A 20293-nucleotide genomic window follows, 5' to 3' on the forward strand; every position below is an offset into this window, starting at 1 on the left:
AGGAGAAAGAAAGCTACTCAAAGGGAGGGAGAGTTGCGAGTGTGTATGCCTCAGCTTAGAGGGAACCTTGTCTCAGCACATTTTATAACATCCTTTAGTAGTTTGATTCTGTGGCAGTCCATCACAGCTTAACATTTATCCCTGAAAGGGTTAATTTCAAAGTGAACCTGATAATCATGACATATTAAAGTTCCTCTTGGTATCAAGGTATAAGTCATTTATTTGCTCCTGCTTTGCTCACCAGGGTTGTAGCTTCTGAATGTGCTCTACCTTCTCTTCAGAGGGTGGGAATGAATCATTTTTTTCACTCATGGTGAAGTAAACAGAGAAAAATGATTCAGGCAACAGTAGCTTGTCTAATTCTACAAGCTTTATGCATTTCTTATATGCAAAAAATCCAGAGGTTATTGAAAACATTGAAACTTTTGGAGGAGTCATAAATATGTGACTTCTAAATATAATTCTTATAATTATAAGCAAAACTGAAAGTACCAGTTAGTGAACTCCATGCATTCTCTAAGGGAGTTGCTACAGTAGTAAAACCAATAGACTTGTTACCTTAGCAAAATGCATGGGATTGTATGCGAGGTTTGTAACTCTTTGCAGTGACTTATATTGCCTTTATCCGTTAATACTTTATTTATACAAAATTTCAAAGCTTGACATTTCCCTCCCAATTAGATAAGTGTGGAGAAGTCTTGCTTGTAGGTTTTCTCTGTTGTTCCATAGTCCAAGCTTGCAATCTTGACATTAGGAAGAGGGGCTGCCAGTCCCTTAATCCTTTGCAGCTCCCATAGAGTTTAGCTCCTCCTATCCATTCCCTCTTTGTTTCTCAAAACCAGATCAAATTCAGCATATTTATCTCACAACATTTTAATTCATTGCATTTTGGCTGCTCTTTTTCTAACACTGTGAAGTTTTTAAAAAAGTAAAAATACAGTGGTGCTTCGCTTAACGAGCGCACTGTTTAACGACGAATCCGCATAGCGATGCGTTTTTTGCGATCATTTTTACGATCTCATTGCAATGTTTTCTATGGGCAAACATCACATTGCGATGATCAGTAAGCGTTTCGCTTACCGATCTTCGCATTGCGATGTTTGGGAAACAGCTGGTCGGCAGTTCCAAAATGGCCGCCGGAAGAAGAAAATGGCCGCCCGCAGTGTTTTCGCGCCCTGCCCTCGCTTACCAAGGTGGCAAAAATGGCGGCCGTATGGGGAATCTTAGCTTAATGGTCAGCTTATCCCCCGTAGGAACTGTGGGGTTTTCAGTTCCGTTTAGCGATGTTTCCGGATAGCGACGTTTTTCCTGGAAAGGATTAACGTCGCTATGCGGGGCACCACTGTACAGCTTTTTACATGGGCATATGAGTTTTAGCCTTGCCTACTATGTTGTTTTGAACTATACTCTTGGTTGATTTTAATGTTTCAAAAGCATTTTGTTGATTTTAATGGTGTGGGGTTGTGGTTTTTTAAATTTCATATTTGTATAGTTTAACCTCGTTTTCTTTTTATTCTTTTGTCATTTGAGTGCTGTTTCTGAGTGGAAAGTGAAGTAAATAAAGAATAATCTTGCCATGCTAAGCATGATTTATGTAGAGTTGGAAGTTCAGAATAAAGTATGTTTTTATTAGAATTTTTTTTTATTGTCAAATTTATACTCCTATAACAAATGGAAAATATGGAATAAAAAGTGAAGATATTTAGCCATGCATTTATGTTACTAATATCTTTTTGTCTTTTTCCCCCTGCAAATAGAAAAGCTGAACAGATGTTTGGAGAAATGGAAGTCTGGAATGCAATATCAGAACGTGATCGCCTTGAAATCTATGAAGATGTCCTGTTCTTCCTATCAAAAAAAGAAAAAGTAATTAGTTTTTTTCTCCGTTCTCTAATTAGTGCTGGGATTTTCCATCTACTCTGTTCTACTTCTCTCTCATTTTCTCTGGATGGGCTTACTTTATACTTTCAGTAGAATTAACAAAATATTTTTGGTTTTGAAAGCACTTTTCTTCAGGGGAATTGGAAAAAAGCTGTCTAAAATGCATCACTTCCATGAACCAAATACTCACTTAGTAAGATTAGTTTTACGCATTTCTACAATGTCTCACATGTTGCATTATGTTTTTAAAAGTTTAAAACATGGGGAGCAACATGATGTGGTAGTGTTATGCTCTAAGTAGTTTTGGAAAGTAGCCTTTCATTGTTAACACACTGGGAATGAAGAGTTGTATAATGCCTCCTTCATGTGAGAAATGACCACAATTCATCTGATGAGTGGAGGAGACAAATCTGTGTGGCTTCAACTTGTTAATAATCAAGAAGAAACTAACACCATTAAACTTCCTGTGACTTTTTCCAGGAACAGGCCAAACAGTTAAAGAAGAGGAACTGGGAGGCACTGAAGAATATTCTGGACAACATGGCTAATGTTACGTATTGCACTACTTGGTCAGAAGCTCAACAGTATCTGATGGACAATCCCACATTTGCAGAGGATGAGGAACTTCAGAGTAAGGATAAGATATCTGAGTTACCTTTCTGTAGAAATTTCATGAAGTTTTCATTATGGTTGTAAACTCAAAGAAACCAAATCATGTATTTAGCATATTTTTTGCTCCATAAGACGCACTTTTCCCCCTCCAAAATGTGGGGAGGAATGTCCGTGCGTCTTATGGACCGAAGGCAGCAATTTTGTTGCCGCTGGCCCCGTTGGGGGGGGAGCATCGCAAGGGTCCGGGTGAGCCTTCCAGGACCCTTGCGAGGCTCCCCCACCCCCCCCACAGGGCCAGCGCCAGCGAAATCACCAGCTTCCAGGTGGGGGGAACTTTGCAAGGGTCCTGGAAGCTCACTCAGACCCTTGCGACACTCCTCCCACCCCCGCACGGGCCAGCACCAGCAAAATCGCCGGTTTCTGGGAGTGTTTTGAGGCTTCCCAAGCCTCAAAACACTCCCAGAAGCTGGCGATTTTACCCCCCTGGCCCCGTGGGGGTGGGTGGGTGGGGGGAGGGTGGCAAGGGTCCAAGGGAGCCTCCCAGGACCCTTGCCAGGCTCCCCCCCACTCCCCCCACGGGGCCAGCCCTGGCGAAATCACCAGGTTCTGGGAGTGTTTGGAAGCTTGATAAGCTTCCAAACACTCTCAGAAGCTGGCGATTCTAACCCCCCTGGCCCCGTGGGGGTGGGGTGGGGGGAGCCTGGCAACCCCCCCACAGGGCCAGCCCTGGGGAAATCGCCAGGTTCTGGGAGTGTTTGGAAGCTTGATAAGCCTCTAAACACTCTCAGAAGCTGGCAATTCTACCCCCCCTGGCCTCGTGGGGGGGAGCGTGGCAAGGGTCTGAGGGAGCCTCCCAGGACCCTTGCCCCCCCCCACAGGGCCATCACCAGCAAAATCGCCAGGTTCTCGGAGTCTTTTGAGGCTTGGGAAGCCTCTGAAGAGTCCCGGAAGGTGGCGATTTTGCCCCCTCTGACCCCCAAGGGGGGCAGGGTGAGTCTCTAAAGTGTCCTGGAACACACCCTAGGACCCTTTGCAGGCTCACCCTACCCCCCCCCCCCACTGGGCCAGAGGGGGGGGGGAAATCGCCAGCTTCTGGGACTCTTCTGAAGCTTCCCAAGCCTCAAGTCCCAGAAGCTGGCGATTTCGCCCCCTCTGACCCCCGGGGAAGGCAGGGTGAGCCTCCAAAGGGTGCTAGGATGTGTTCCATAAGATGGACCTCTCCATAAGGCTCACCAATTTTTAGAAGAAAACAAATTAATTTTTTCCTGTTTTCTTCTCCTAAAAATTTGGTGCGTCTTGTGGAAAGGTGTGTCTTATGGAGCGAAAAATACGGTAGTTACTATATTTTGGTGGTACAGTGATTTTTTATTGAACTGTCATAAATGCAGGCAGTGAGATTTTAAGAATAACCACATCCTTAAACTGTGATTTGAAGTAAATATTTAGGAAAATTGTTCAAATGAAAAGATACATTGTTTGTGCCCTGTTGCATTTTGGAAGAGTGTGCGGTACTTTCCTAAATGTACCATAAGTGTATCTGTTCATGTACTAAAAATTGTGTAGACATTTTCATTAGCTGTTACAGAGTTTCAAACGTCCCCATTGTAAAGTCTTTGAGATGCTTCATTATGGATTACTATTCAAAATCATTGTTAGTCTTGTACTGAAGTTTTAATTATTGTGGATTGTAATTATTTTGAAATGTCTTCTGATTTATAATGTACTTTGGAATTTCTTCTCGTAGGTGAACCAAGGCAGCTCACAACAATTAAATCTATAAAATGACAGTTTTATATTGTCATAGAAACTATATTAAAAAACAAACCTCTATCAATATCAAATAAGGTGGACTTAAATTGGGAGTTGATTAGGAAAATTTATAGTCTGCCTTTTTACCAACAGGTTTAATACAGATAAGAAACATAAAATTGTATAGCATAAACATTTAAGAAAAAAATTATTTTGGTTGTTATTTTACTGCATTGAATGTGTTTTGGTGTTGCTTATGTTTTTTAGTATTGTAGTCGTTTGATCCTTTTTAGTATTTATGTACCGTATACAGTGTTGTTAGCGTATATACTGTGTTTTAATTGGGTCATTTTTAAAGAGAAAGGCAGGATAAAATATTTTAAATAAATGAATAATTGCTATAATTTCAAGAAAATACAAAGTACTGCATCCCACACCCATTGTATGTGCCTTCTGGGGAAAGGACCAGGGGTATATATCGACAGAAGCTGATGTTTTCTGATCTGTATAGTCATAGTATGAGGTGATGTTATGTTAAGCAGTGGAGGCAGGCCTACAGTAGGTATTCTAACTGTTGAAACATTTTTAAAAGAATGATAACAAAAAGTGACAGTTGTTTTCTATGTGTGTGTTCTGTATTGTTGCTGAATAGATTAAGCAACACCCCTTTCTTCGCACACTTATCGGCAAGTACGGCCCATGCAACAAAAAGGATTGAATCCAGAGATGTTCTTTGTTCTTAATGGGATGAGCCAACTAGGGGGAAGGGAATTTTTGTCTGTTCCTCCTTTCTCTTACAGATCACTCTGTCCCCTGAAAACTTGCTCTGAAGGTTTGGGGAAGCCTTTGGAACTGTGTAGGAGGAGCTGAAGGGAAAATGCAGAATTAGCAGAAGTCCTCTTTCTTGTTTCCTCCATCAAGCACCATTCTATATTTCAATCCCTTCCCCTTCATGGAAGGACCATCTGGATGAACTCACACTTATGGCTGAGCAAAAATGAGACTCAATTGTTAATGTACTAAAATGATGGTTTTTGTTATCTGTCACCAGGGTAGTTTGAAATACATTTTTGAGATGCCATCTAAAGAAAGCATCAAGCTTGAGACCAGCAGCAGATTATTAGACTAGATACTGATTTTATACCAGTGTGGGTTCCCCTCTTGCCTCTCTTATTTTAGTTCTGGCTAAAAGGGAATGGGTGCTTTCACATCTCCAAGGTATCTGTTGGAGACCAAATCCTAGTTCTGACACATGTTGAGTCAATGAGATCTAGTCTCAATAACATGATGCCTTAAGCTAGGTCTATTTTTTATGCCATGCTTTTCAAATAAAATTACTTATAATGTGAATTTTGATTCCATGAAGCTATAGTTGAACAATTTGCAAAATGGCAGCTTGTTGTAAGCAGAAATCCCATTTGAAGTGGCCATTGTGGGCACTGGTGAAAAAGAGCTGCAGTAGGTTTCTGGTCCATGTGCCTCTCACCTTTTTTGGGCACGTGAAATAGGGATTAAAGCTTCTACTTTTTATATTAAATTGTAACCATTGTTTCCCAAGTATGGAGAGCAAGCTAGACTCAAATGGTGTTTGAAACTATGGTTAGGTTAAATTAAAAGTTTGCAGGCATAGAAGAGGAGGAGAGGGGAGTGCATGTGTGCAGAATTTGCCGCAGCTTGCTCTTGTGGTGGTAAACAGGTTTTATGTCACTTCTGAACCGTAGGTTTGCTTATAAACTTTACAAAACTTTCTGTCCTTTAAGAATGGATTTGCTGTCATACAGGTTTGATAGCAAATAAAGTTTCTGAAAATCCTGTGTACTGTTTTTTCTAGACATGGATAAAGAGGATGCATTGATCTGTTTTGAAGAACATATAAGGGCTTTGGAAAAGGAAGAAGAGGAAGAGAAACAAAAGAGCTTACTCAGGGAAAGGCGGCGGCAACGTAAAAACCGAGAATCTTTCCAGGTTAGAGAAGAAATGCTAACTTCAGATTTTTCAAGTTTCCCTTTGTCCATGAATTAGCCAGTGGTTCTTAACCTTGGGTTACTCAGGTGTTTTTGAACTGCAACTCCCAGAAACCCCAGCCAGCACAGCTGGTGCTGAAGGCTTCTGGGAGCTGCAGTCCAAAAACACTTCAATAACCCAAGGTTAAGAACCACTGAATTAGGCTAAGGTTGTAAGGTTGCCCTAGCCCTCTGTTACACAAAAGTATGTTGCATATTAGTTGGGGTTTTTTAATGGAAAGTAATTCATTGATGTGGGGTTTAGGGGCAGTCCTTTTCCCTGATTTCCAGGAGTGAATAACAGGAAGTTACTCACTCACTCGCTCGCTCACTGAGAGAGAGAGATCAAACCAAACTGATCTCAGTCAGTTTCCTCTTCCTCCCTGTTCCAAGGCAGCAAAGTTTGGTGGAACCTTCTGTTGAGGCTGTGGTGTTGAAGCTTGTGGGAAACTTGTGGAAGCTTAACTTTTCCCTCTGGATCTGTGATCCCTTTTCTTTTGGCTGCAGGTCTAATAATATATGTGTAAGCTTTCTGTCCTTACCATGGCACATACACACATCCAAATTGCCTCTGGACAACAATTAGTGTGAATGAGAGAATTTTCAAAAGGCTGATTGTTGGGAGGGAGATGGAGATCCAGGTACTAATTGGGCAAGTTCTGTAGGTGTAGCAATGTATGGGTTCAGAGGCTCTCCACCACTCTACTTGTGTAAATCCAATATATTGTTTAAGAGCTAGAAACTTGTCTTTATGATCTTGTGAGGCAGTAGACAAGACAGAGCTGGCGTGTTGCTTTTCAGTTAACAGGTTTTTGAATGCAATATTAAGAACTGCCCCATGTACTGTTTCTGCAGATATTTTTGGATGAGCTACATGAACATGGCCAGTTGCATTCAATGTCCTCATGGATGGAGTTATATCCAACTATAAGTTCTGATATTAGGTTTACTAACATGCTTGGTCAACCTGGTAAGTATTGTTTCTTTGCTTGTAAAATATATGCAGGTAATGTATATTTACATTTCTAGTAGGTGGTTTGTTAGTCCACTCAGAAGTACATACGTCTTTGGTTGAAGGAAGCTGTTCACCAATCTAGTTTGTTTCTTTAGGCTCAACAGCACTTGATCTCTTCAAATTTTATGTTGAGGATCTAAAAGCACGCTATCATGATGAAAAAAAGATAATAAAAGATATTTTAAAGGTAAGGCAAAATTAGTTATCAGTTGTCAGGGAAACCCAGGATCTTTATCTATTAAATGGTTAAAATTATTTTGATTGTTTTGTTGTGTGGAATCGGGATTCATGTCGGGTGGCAAGATGTTTGTGATGCTCTGGGACCCTTATGCTTCCTGGTGTCATGCATTTTGTTGTTTTGCAGGACAAAGGATTTGTAGTTGAAGTGAATACTTCTTTTGAAGAGTTTGTCACAGTTATCAGTTCCACTAAAAGAGCTACCACATTAGATGCTGGAAATATCAAACTGGCTTTCAATAGTGTAAGTGTAAAAATATTTTCATGATTTTGGTAACACTGTTCTTAGTTTTAAAATGTGGAAAAAATAAAAATGCGAACTAAACTGGAATACCAATATTGTCAAATGGAAGAATATAAATTGTGGATCAGTGTTTGGTAGTAACACCAGGTTTTAATTTGATTGTATAATGAGGAGTTGCATGTAAGGAACCTGGTTTAGTTTCCTGTCATTTTATCTGAACAGCTAATGAGGGGTTTCCTTTGTTTCGCCAAACAGAATCTGATCCAAGGCTCATGTTTGTAATGCCAGATCATGGTTTTGAGGCATCTCTGAATCATCTCAGTGATGCAAACCAGATGATGTCAAAAAAGTGCCCTGTATTGCAAAACGGGACTGCGTTGATCTTTTTGTTTGTTGTGTTGCCTCTTTTAATGAATGGTTACTTGGCCTTATTTTAATTAGCTGCTGGAAAAAGCAGAAGCCCGTGAACGTGAGAGAGAGAAAGAAGAAGCTCGCAAAATGAAACGAAAAGAGTCTGCTTTTAAGAGCATGTTAAAACAAGCAACACCTCCTATCGAAATGGATGCAGTTTGGGAAGATGTAAGTAGATTCCATTCCATTTTGCAAGGTGTTATTTTTTAAAAAATCCTCAGTGAGAAACATGAATTTGTCATTTTTGTTTCAAACTTAGTCGAAACAATCTGGAAAGATGGTCCACATACATAAAGTACTGACTATCAGAAAAAAATATTTTAAAATAGTTTAATTTCTCAGCTCAAACAAAGTGACTTTTATGAAATCAGATGGCGATAGTAAAGAATGAAGACACTGGCAAGGAAGCTCTTCTCTAGATGTTCATCACAGAGCATGATTTACTCTGACTTCCTAAGCATAGTGTGATAATTTTGCGGCTGGAGGAAAAACATGCAGGTTGTTTTGGAAATACTTGAAAGCAATTCTGAAGAAAATTGGGATGGGACTGGATGAAGATGAATCATGAGCATTTCAAGCATTCATCTTTACAATGTGTTTTGATTAAGGCTCAGCTGTGCTTAGAACTGTAGCAGGATGTTGGTACAGGTACATATCAGAAAGGTTTTTTTCTGTAGTAGAGTTTTTGCTATAGGAGAAAATGCAGAGTCTGGTTTATATGCAGGTGATATTAATGAGTATTAAAAATTCCACTGATACAACTGTTTACTGTATTCTTTCAAGATACAGTTTTTTTCTGAAATGAAAAATGTATTTATTTACATAATGTTACTTTTAATACATTTGAGAAGCTAACTGTATACACAATTCATTTCTCATATATAGATTCGGGAAAGATTTGTGAAAGAACCAGCATTTGAAGATATCACATTAGAATCAGAAAGAAAAAGAATATTTAAAGATTTCATTTATTTACTAGAGGTAACACTATGGTCATATACTGTTGTACTGAGGAATAATCTGTTATATTTATATATAACCAGCCGCCCCACACACATCTAACTGAAAGCTTCATAAACCAATCAGCCATAGACTGTGCTATGTGAATAATACTATGGTCATGCCTTTTTCCCCCATGCTAGTATTTGTCCTATTGACTAAGTAGGCATTGAATGTGTATATAAGCCAGGCAGAAGGATGAGGCCACAATTTTTATTTTTTTGTACTAGAAGAATTTCCAAGATATGCAGGGATATTGTCTGCAATTATGAAAAACACAAATGTATCCATGTGGTGGACATCAAGGGGCATACATGCCTGTTGCCATCTATCACACCGCAGGTCTGGGTCTACAACCGATAAGCTGACATTGCCTGATGCTTGTTCCCTTCAGCTGGGACCAAAATGAAGGAAGGAAATTGGCCTTAGGAAAATACATGTCCTCCCAAGTCAATTTGATACATGCCAGTAGGAGGTCTAAACAGCTTTTTATGGCCCCAGGAGCTTGGAGCACTGCTGCTGCTTGGATCCATGTGCCCACCAGCATAATGAGACTTATGAATAGGAGAGAAATCCATGACATGGCACTGAATGAACAGGCAGGATACAGTGTGGTAGTTTAAGCTGCTGCTTCTCTCTCTCTCTCTCTCTCTCTCTCTCTCTCTCAACACCTACTCTGCAGAGGGGCTGTCAATGGAACAGGCTCCATGGATCAGGAAGACTACGGAATTTAGGGAGGGGTGTCAAAGGAGGCAACTTTTTTCTGATATTTGTTCCTCTATCACAAACTTACATTTGATTTAATTTTGAAATCATCATCTGAGCCACTAACTTTACTTCACAGTTTATCATCCATCTATTTGGAAGAATGATGTAGAGGTCTCAGTGCTCTTCTTACTGGAAGTGCTTTTAACTATAGTTGGTTCCTATCTCTGAAGCATTTTTCCTCAAGAGAGTTGTTCAGTGTTTGCAGAATATGAGATGCTATTGAGGTTGCAAAGCCATTTTCAAACCTGCTAAAAGGATGCAATATTGTTTTATAATGCAAAAGTTGTAGAGGATGTCTCCTCAGAGTAAAAAATGTCTATAAATGTCTTATCAATATGTACCAAGTATATTAACTCTCAATAGTTTTATCAATGTATACTTGCCATTTCAATGGAGTAATTTCAATTCTTTTAATACTACAGCATGAATGTCAGCATCATCATTCAAAGAACAAGAAACATTCTAAAAAATCAAAGAAGCATCACAGAAAGAGGTCTCGTTCTCGCTCGGTAAGACTTTTAATTATAGACTGATTCATTGAATTCATTCTTGGCACCAAACTATCAATAGGGAGGAATGAAAGATAAAATATATTTGTTTTAAAGGGTTCAGAATCTGAGGATGATGACAGCCACTCAAAGAAAAAGAGGCAACGCTCAGACTCCCGATCGGTTTCTGAACACTCCTCCAGTGCGGAGTCTGGTAAAATAGCTATCTCTTGCCAAAAGAAATAAAAGCTGTAGTGATGATGAGTTTCCATGGTTCTAAATCTCTGTTCCATTTTATAATCCATTACACAGAGAGAAGTTACAAGAAGTCAAAAAAACATAAAAAGAAGAGCAAAAAAAGGAGACACAAGTCTGTGAGTATCCCTCTTTTCTGGATATCGTAATATGCGAATCTTTCATTTTTTGACCTGTTTTGTGAACCAAAAACTAAGACATATTTCAGGCACAGTAATTTTGAGACCAATTCTTTTTTTCATGCCATGTTGCACGATAATGGTTTTTAACTGTAAAGAAATAGTAATAATTGGAGAGCAGTGTAGTAATTAATGCATATGTGAAATGTTGTGGTTATATATATTCTACCTTTTATTTTCATAAAATTATTTTAGAACCCTGTCTTTCTTTTTAAATGAATCATTTTAGCTTATTTTCTTGATAGTAATGAGTACTGTCCTGAAAGCTTGCAGCCTGCTGTCACAGAAGGCCAGACTGGTATCTCTTTTGAGCTAGAAGGCATGGCTTCTGTTTGTTGTTGTTAAATGTTCTTACAAAGCCACCCACTGGTTTTAACACTAAGGAATTGAATTGCATTTGGAAGGCCTGAATTGAACAACGTTGTAATATTGTAAAGGTCTGTATCACAGCATAGGCTGCACCAGACTGAAACAGGAGGAAGAATTTTTACTGTATCATAGAATAAGGAAAAGGAACTCCAAGTAAGCCCATAGGTCAATCTGGTTTGAAAGAACATGTCTTGCAGTTGTAGAGTTTTTGGATTGTGGAAGTTGTGTTGAATAACTGGCCAAAATTCTGTTGTTTAGCATAAGCTGATTTGTAATTTTCAGTCCATTACTTCCTGGTAAACAAAGCATCTCTGCTGCAGTTCTTGGGGGGAGGGGGGAACACCTGCATGCATTCAGCAAGTCCCAGTGCACATGTACACTTCAAGGAATCATGGCAGGGAAGGTTTGTTTACCAGGGAGGAACATCCCTGGTAAACTTGCGCTATTTGGCTTACGTTAAGCAACAGGATTTCAGTCATTGCTTTTAGGTTAGATGTCACTTATTTCTGGTTGTATATACTGACCAGAATATAGTGAAATGGTATTGACACAAGGATTAGCTGTGTTTTAAACAGATAATTCCCCACCACCACCACAATCTTTCAGAACAAGAATCTTGGTGCTGCTTTAGTGTATTTGTCATAACCATTAAGAGAATGAGGCTACAGAAGGAAAAATATGCTTTCTATGGGAGTAGACTGATATTTTCTCTTAGAAATGTTCTCAGGGTTGGGCAAGACCCTCAAGTTACTACCAACTGGTATATTAAATGGATTAGGAAGACTGCTTTATGGATTATTGAACATTGATTTAGGCTCTAAAGGACGCTTGGCTTGCTCAAACAATGAGCCAGCATTTTTGGCGTGAATCTCTGGAATTCATGGGAGATAAATGGTCCCCCTGGCCATTGGTTCACAAGTGCAGCCTTTCCTCTGCACCCTTGGTTTATACTGATTTATTTTGTACAGGATTCCCCTGAATCAGATGCTGATAGAGAAAGAGACAAAAAAGAGAGAGAAAATGAAAAGGAAAGAAGTAGACAAAGATCTGAGTCTAAGCATAAATCACCTCCTAAGAAGCGACCTGGGAAAGATTCTGTAAGTTTGCTTGGTTTTCTTGTGCTTTGCTACAGCTTTGCTTTTATGGGGGAAATCCCATTCAGCTAAACTTGTTTGTTATTGTTGCTTGTTTTGAATCTTCTTGTGCGCCGTCTTCAGGATGTATGCAGATGGCTGCTTGTGCTGGGGAGGTGGCATGCAAGAATGAGGCTGTCACATTTGCCCAGACCACCCATGTTTGATGGAGAGGACAGGGTGTTGTTGTGGTGAAGGTCATCCTTGTCCCAGCACAGAAAGTGTTCCTGCTAGTTTGAAGCACTGGGTAAAGAGCATCACTTGAATGATCAGAGCAGCTGCTTCTTTGGGAAGACCTGTTTTTTACCAGGGTAGTCCTGTTCCCTAAAGCGGAGGTCGTCAACAACCGGTCCGCGGCCCATTGCCGGTCCCTGGCTTGAGCCCGACCGGGCCGCCAAGACAGACCCCCCCCCGCATGCACTCCCCTTCCCACAGCTGCTTTGCGCGCGTGTGTGCCGGTGCTGGCGTGAGTCCTCCCTCACCCCTTCCCGCGAGCCCCTGCAGGCGCAAAGCAGCTGTGGGGAGGGGAGGTTGTGCATGGGGGGCGGGGAGAGGTCTGTCTTGGCGGCCCAGCCCAGCGGCGGCGACCGGGGTTGGCAAGAGCCAGGAGGGAGAGCAAGGCCCGGGTGGCGCCGGCGGCAGAGGCAACGGGGGTGGGGGTCTTGGCAAGAACCGGGAGGGAGAGCACGGCCCGGGTGCTCTCCTCCCGGCAGCAACGGCGGCGACGGGGGTGGGGGGTTGACAAAAGCCAGGTAAAATAAAATAAAAATAAAAAAAGACTCGGCACACACTCCCTCACCCCTTCAAGCATGCGCCCGCGTGCAGGAGTGGGGTGGGCGTGCGGGTGTGCAGGCACTCCTGTGCATGCGTGAAGCAATGAGGGAACACGCGCGGCTATGGCACGCACACTCCCCAACCACTACGCACGTGCATCAACGAGGGCAAGCACGAAGGGCCGCCCCACCTCCCTCAGAGACTCCCCCAGTCCGCACTAGTAAAAATGTTGGGGAACACTGCCCTATAGCATTATCAGGCAGCTGCAACAGTGCTCAAAGTAGAGCAGACTGGGATAAGGCCAGATATATATGGGGTGGGTGGGGTGAATGTGCTGAGCAGTTGCACTTCTTTAAATTTTCGAGGCTGACTATTTTGAATGGTAGAAGTGTGAGATCTTTATTCCTAGTAGTGTCCAAATCAGTTTTTAATACATGTGAAATAACAAATAGCTGAATTGTTTACTATGCAGAGGAGTGTACCAATGATTTTCATTAACCTTTTGCAGGGCAATTGGGATACCTCTGGTAGCGAATTAAGTGAAGGTGAATTAGAAAAACAAAGAAGGACCCTCTTGGAGCAACTGGACGAAGATCAATAAGAAAATATTTATACCAAATATGTTTACAATGTGATTTAATAAAAAAAAATATAAATGACTGATTTCAGGGAATGGATTCCCATATTCTGAGTTCCACTGGCACAGCAATGGCTTTCCAGTTCAACTGTGTAATTAAATAGCTCAATTACCATTACATGCCTGGCAGCAAATTGGCAGAATTTTCTGTTCTGAAAAGCTAGGCAGTCTGTATATACCCCATACACCTTGACATTCTCCTGAGAGCACATTCAGATGAGCAGATAATTTTTATTTTTTGAGCCGTTTCAAGAGCGGCTTGGAAAAGTACTTGAGCTTTTCAGGTCTCTACATCCTGTATGGAACAGCAATGTTAGAAAAGCTTAAATCTTTGTTTCTGTGTCACATAAGGTCTTCTAAGAGGTGGGAAGAGGTGGTTTCTTTGGAAAGATGATGTGATTTTCTTGTTGCTCCACTGCTGTTTTTTTAATGATTCTTTTTTTTTCTTTGCAAATGGAGGAAAAGGAAAAAAATATTTTTCTTGATTTACGGTAGTACACAAACCAGGGTTGGGTTTTTGTGCATTACCTTGCTGGCCAAACTAATGCTAGTGATTTCTGTTGATTTAACTTTAGTTTGAAATGTACAAGTTTCATTCTGAGGTGCATTTTTAGTGTCATATTTTAAAACTGTGAAAAATAGGCGATTAATTAAAATCTTAATAGGCCCTTAATTATACAGGCATTAAAATTGGCTGATGTGATAACATAGCTACCCTTTTTTATTAGAGGATAAAAATCTGATATATGTGGAAAAAAGAAATAAAAATAAAATTGGCAGTGGGCATTATTTTAGTATCAATCCAGTGTTACAGAAAACCAGAGTGTAAATTAATTGCAATCTGTTGCCTTAAGGACTTCCTGAAGAATGTACCACCAAATTCCGAAAAGCAGCTGCAATACTCTCTTGTCTAGGAAATCAGTGTCGAGATTAATACTTTTTACTTTTGAGACATGTTGACCTGATGTTTAAAAACTTTGTCTCATTTTGTTGTGTTCTTTTTCCTTTGTACTAAATGGCTTATTACTAGCCTTGATCAGATGAATACTTTCTGCCCTATACATTCTAGAGTATTGACTACTGTGGTACAGACTCTAAAATCTTTCTGATTTGAATATTTTTGTACATTTTTATCACTTATTAAACCTTGTCTTTTAGCGTGTACTAGTATTTTTGGGTTTTGGCTTTTTAAAAATACTGTACAGCTTGACACATAAGGATTTCACATACTTTCACTTGTTGCTTTGAAGACTGCATATAGGAGTTCGACTCTAATGCAGTTCAAATGCATATTTAGTCATAGCAAACAAAAGCCATGTTCAAGTTCAGTCATAGTGATGTTGTGGAATAAATACTTCTATGGTTGTATTAATTTGGAGGACACTTTTTTGTTACAGTAATTATGAATTGGCTATGCAAATAACTGCTATTTCACAGCAAGTCTGTACACATCTTTAGATCTTACTAATTTAACTGCAACCTTTACATATAACAGTTTGCACAAAGTGCAGGCAAAAGACTTGATTTGGCAAGATAGTTGCTTGCGTCCAGATATTTTATGAGGGGAACTTTGCTTATGGGACTTTCTTACCAGAGTAAAAGAGGAGGAGGGGTCATTGTCCTTGCAGCACGCTCTAGAACCGTGTGAGAGGTAATGGGGAAATGCGGTTTTATAAAAAAAATCTTTTTATAATAGATGTTTCTCTGCAGGATTGCAGTTCTTCTGCAAGTAAGAATATTCAGATCATGTATAACGAAACAAATTAGTCCTTATGCAAACTGGTCATTGGTTAATGAAAAACAGGTTAAAAGCACAGTAAAAAGACTAGGAGATTACTGACGGTGTTTTGTTTCAAGATTTTGTGACAGCGGTTACAGTGTTTGCAAAGTTGAAACATGGCTTCACACAATTTCTGGAATCTAGGTTCAGAATATAAGTGACTTCAGTATGTACAGTACTCTCAATCCTGTAAAAAATAACTGTTGGCTTGTTTTGAGAAAGTGCAAGAGCTTGTCAAATTACATACCCGTACCCACACCTAAGTACAACACATAGCTATTATGCTTAACATTTAATTATATAGTGAAATAGATGTGAGAGAGTATCAAAGTGCTAAACCACATGGGATTTTTTAATGATTAGCCCTCTTTTCTCTCTCCGATGCAGGAGTATTTATGTAAGATATTTTCATATTGCCTTGCATAATTTACATGCAGAAACATGTTTCTACGTAAATATTACTTTTTAAAGCTTTGTCTTTATTTTTCCATTAAAATAAATATAAAATTAAGTCACTGTTTATAGTTCTCCAGAATGTCGTGTACTGCCAGTTTCCTACTGTTCTTTGAGGAACACTTTGCAGCTTTAACTTCATTTGCCATTTCTCTTACTCATACATGGTCATAAATTCAATAAAAACACTGGTGTTCCTCATGCATTCACAAAATGGCATGTAATCACACTGTTTGTTTGGACACCGTACTAGAATCAAAGGACAAGATTGGGTGTGTTAATTAACTTTAAAAAGGGAAGAGGCAAAACCCTTCGCCCCTTGCTGTACAAGAACATTTCACTGGATGTGGGTCATCGGGAGCAAATTACTTGTTTAGAAGGCACTTTGGAACAGAATGTGGGCTAAAATAGGAAGAATCTATTAAAGAGGGAGATCGAAAAGTCACATATGATGAAGAACACGTGTGTAAAGTAGCTTCTTGTTCATTTATGATGTTCCTATGACTCTTTAAAGTCTCTCTGGAGAAGAAGAGGACTGCTGAACAGAATAGAGGGGAAGTATGTGTGTGTAAATGAGAGAGAAATGGAACTGGCATTTTGAAAAAGTACAACTTTGGATCCAACATAGTGCATTCAGTCAAATCTGCACTTGGGCATTTCTCAAAGAATTGGGCTGGTGGGATTGACTTGCTCCGCTCCATAGAATTGTTGAGATTTTCAAGCTAGTATTTGGTTGGGGCAAACACTACAGAATGCTGTGTGTGTGTTTTGTGTGTGCTTCTTCCCTACTGGTCATGCAAGGAGGTATTCAGCAGCTGACTACATATATGGCAATTCCTGTTTAAAGCAACGGGACACTCTCCAGCTTGTGTAATTGCAAGCCAGAGTGCCAAAACAAATGTGGAGCACTCCAGGTTTTTAGGTGGATACTAATCTTTACTAAAACAGTCTGTATCATGAGAAGTGGTTTTCCTCCTCTTTTTATCCCATCAGTTCTTTAATTTTTCTAATAGTGCTCTTACTGTTCTTCCTGTTTTCACTATTTCACTTGCTAAACAAACAATGTCATGCAGCAGCATCTGGTTCAGCACTGCTGAATACACAAGACAGTTTCCGTAAAGTGTTAAACAGGTCATTAATGGTGAGAATCCTGGGAGTCCTCATGCAAAGTTGGCATAACCTTGCACAGCTAATTGATGAGGTATCAGGATACATGCTTTTCAATTTGTTGAATACAAATCTAAAAATGCTCTGAATCACTGGTAGTAGTGTAAATAGTTTATTCAATCGTATGCCATGAACAGATCAGAAAAGTAACATGAACTGCTTTTATAAAACACCTATAATATTGCTAAGAAGCAGGTCTATTACTAGATAAAATATCTTAAGAGAACATGCCAATATTACAACCTACTTGTTCATATTTAAATATTGTAATACATTTTGCATTGCTGCAGCTGTTTCACTGCCCTTATATTGTCAGATTAAGGGTGTTTGTATATGGATGCCAAAATTAGAATCCTAATCTTTCACTGAAGGAAAAATGTGTAATTGTGGCATGTTCTCTTAGCATGTCAAGTACAAATTACCGTAAATGGAGAGTGCTATTGGCAGTTGTTTTAAAATAATTTTTCTGTAAATAGGTAAGCAAATGTCAATGTAATAATTTTTGAACCCCAAACAGTCCATTTAGTTAAATATAAAACAAAACAAAACTATAAGTTAAAATAACATTCAGATCAGTATAGCACAGGCTGATGCATTTTAAACAATATTTACAATATTACCCCAAGGCTAGAGTGGGAATTAAAGAGAAGTGTAAAAACCATAAAAAAGCACCAATTTTGTAGCAAAATATCTGTACATTTAAAAACATCATATAGCTACACATTATCAAAGGAATATGGGACCTTTACCAGTGGTTCACATAAGCACAACAAAATAGAAAAGAATTAAGTGGTTAAATACTATACAATAAATTTTACAATTAAGATAGTGATGCAGTGCTACCAGGTACGGTATGCTGCAACCAAGATATCCCTTAACTTCCAGTTTTTGACATTGGAACAAATCAAGTGCCCTGATTTGTAGCAGTGTATATGGATCTGCAACAGCCACTGTTGGCAATTAAAAGTTAACTTTGAGATACTTAATGTGCTCTAAGCCTGAAATGCAAGTGATAAGGATCTAAAGGAGGATCTCCACAAAGATAAATTCAATGTATCTTCCAAATGAGTTTTTCATCACTGCATTATGTGCACTGGCTTGTGAGTCCCCTTTCACACCCTAATGTCAAGTGGTTTTAAAATGCCTGACTTCATGTCTGACTTGCTGCCTTGGTTCCTGCTTTTTGGTGGGTGAGGGCAAAGCTGTTCTGTTTTAGCCCTGAGAGCACACGCAGCAATGAGAACATACTAAATTCCATAGTTAGCTGCACTTCAATGAAGAGAGCTTGAACATAATCTGACCTGGACTGCTGCAAAGTGCCAAAACAGCTGGTTAATAAATTTCCATTTATGCTGAATGGAGATGCAAAGTCATTCTCGGAGGGTATCCAAGGTTTTCTTAGCAGGGCACCAAATTTTCACTGTTCTGACAAATGAACAGTTGTGGTCCTCAGGAATTCTTAATACTGCTTATTGAGAAGTTAATACCTTAGTACTAATTAATAAATAACAATGTTACTCAAAAGCTGCCTCTACCTGCAGATCACAGTCATCAGAGTTTCATCCATCATCTCTGTTCACATTGTTAACCCACTGGCATATACTAGAATCTGAAAGCAGGCAAGAATTTATAATAAAAGCCATAGATTACCTCATCTTATTTACAGAAGAAATCCCACCATCCAAGCCTTCTGTATCCCAATTAACTCCTACCTTATAAACTATACTCACATTTACCCCAACTCCTGTTTTAAGGATGTCTCTCCAACCTTAAAACAAGTGAACTTTCTTTAAGTGTACAATTTAATGGGTTTCCCTCCCTTTATATATGGTAAGTCCTTAGGTATGCATATATCTATATATGCATATAGAAAATTAATTAAGTGCAGCTGAAGTTCAAAGTTAACTTCTCAAATTGTCCAGGAATGTACTGAAATCATAAGAACAAAAAAATAATCCACAGCATCTCATTCTAAGTATTACCTATTTACAACCAGTTATGAAATCAAGAAAGCTGACTTGAAGGCCATTTACTAAATTGTATGCAACAACGAAAAATACAATATGTATTTTACATTTTGGTTAAAAACACTGAACAAATTTATTGGAGTAAAAAGATAATCAAACAAAGTCCTATTGCTTTGATTAATTTGAGCAGGTTCTTGAAATTTAGGCACTTGGTAGCTACAGTTACATGGAGAATCCATTATTTTCCTCTTTAAAAAAAAAACATTTATTTTGTGCATTCCTATGCATTTTCTGTTATTGTTGAGCCCTTCAGTAGATAAACTAATGTACTGTGATCAAGGCCATAATTAAAATGGTGGCGCAAATATAGGTCACATGGGAAAGAAGTGGTCACGCTCACTTTCTACTTTACACATGCAAATTTCCCCAGTCTAGCTCACATGGTTATTTCAGCACCATTGAGAGCACGCAAATTTTGATCATCGAAACGCCGCCTCACGCTTCTTCTCACCGCATCGGCTCGTCTGTAGGGCTGGTTCCTAAGATCTGTAGGGAGGAAACATTCAAGCGTCAGAAAGTTGCCAGCCTGTGTCTTTGGATCTAGACAAGGAAAAGAGTCCTGCTGGTAGCCAATCAAAGCAGCTTGAAGCGAAAGAGGAAAGGGACTGTTTAAACCTATGGAGAACTGAGCAAATTACAGAGATAGGTCTTCGCTAATTACTAAGAGATGCAGTATGTGGAATTTCTACCTATCAGGCTTTAATGCAGGGCAGAGTGGGCTGACAATTATATTATCTTTGAGTGGTAGCCATAGGGACAGGTGGGATAGGTAACTGGAGGAAAAGGCATCAGCTTTGGGAGCAACTGCTTGTTTGGGCCGCCCCCACCACCACCCATCTCAGAGTCTCCCTGCACATTAGAAGTTTTCATTCCATTTCTCCCTGGCGTACACAACCACAAAGTGTAGGGAGATTTGGATACAGCTTGCATTCACCCTAAGTTCTGCCACTGGGAGGACTAGCACCACCATGGATCAGCTTCCAATGCATGTTTCTGGTTTGAAAGAACAAAAAGGGAAAGATGGATCTTTTTACAAAACCACACAGGGGATCACAGAAGGGTTTGGCACTAATGCTATGGGCATGGCCTTTCCCCCATCTTCTACCAACTAT

General features: G+C 39.6%; 2 protein-coding genes across 13 annotated transcripts in view; one reads left to right on the forward strand and one right to left on the reverse strand.

The window, feature by feature from the left end:
- The window catches only part of PRPF40A (pre-mRNA processing factor 40A), a 42903-nt gene extending 27985 nt beyond the window's left edge, over positions 1–14918 (forward strand). For all 5 annotated transcript variants that reach the window (XM_078376561.1, XM_072983148.2, XM_072983151.2 and 2 more), the window contains 13 exons: positions 1758–1866; positions 2362–2512; positions 6074–6207; positions 7101–7215; positions 7356–7447; positions 7625–7741; positions 8183–8320; positions 9038–9133; positions 10342–10428; positions 10525–10621; positions 10720–10781; positions 12179–12307; positions 13626–14918. In XM_078376561.1, the coding sequence (XP_078232687.1) occupies positions 1758–1866; positions 2362–2512; positions 6074–6207; positions 7101–7215; positions 7356–7447; positions 7625–7741; positions 8183–8320; positions 9038–9133; positions 10342–10428; positions 10525–10621; positions 10720–10781; positions 12179–12307; positions 13626–13718 (1420 nt within the window). In that variant the 3' untranslated portion in view covers positions 13719–14918. The remainder of the gene's footprint in view (positions 1–1757; positions 1867–2361; positions 2513–6073; positions 6208–7100; positions 7216–7355; positions 7448–7624; positions 7742–8182; positions 8321–9037; positions 9134–10341; positions 10429–10524; positions 10622–10719; positions 10782–12178; positions 12308–13625) is intronic.
- A 2332-nt stretch (positions 14919–17250) lies between these two features.
- FMNL2 (formin like 2) overlaps positions 17251–20293 on the reverse strand; it is a 224223-nt gene continuing 221180 nt past the window's right edge. For all 8 annotated transcript variants that reach the window (XM_072983128.2, XM_072983134.2, XM_078376542.1 and 5 more), the window contains one exon: positions 17251–19667. In XM_072983128.2, coding sequence (XP_072839229.2) covers positions 19558–19667 — 110 coding nt within the window. In that variant the 3' untranslated portion in view covers positions 17251–19557. The remainder of the gene's footprint in view (positions 19668–20293) is intronic.

This window comes from Pogona vitticeps, chromosome 1, assembly GCF_051106095.1.
Source record: "Pogona vitticeps strain Pit_001003342236 chromosome 1, PviZW2.1, whole genome shotgun sequence".
Lineage (NCBI taxonomy): Eukaryota > Metazoa > Chordata > Lepidosauria > Squamata > Agamidae > Pogona > Pogona vitticeps.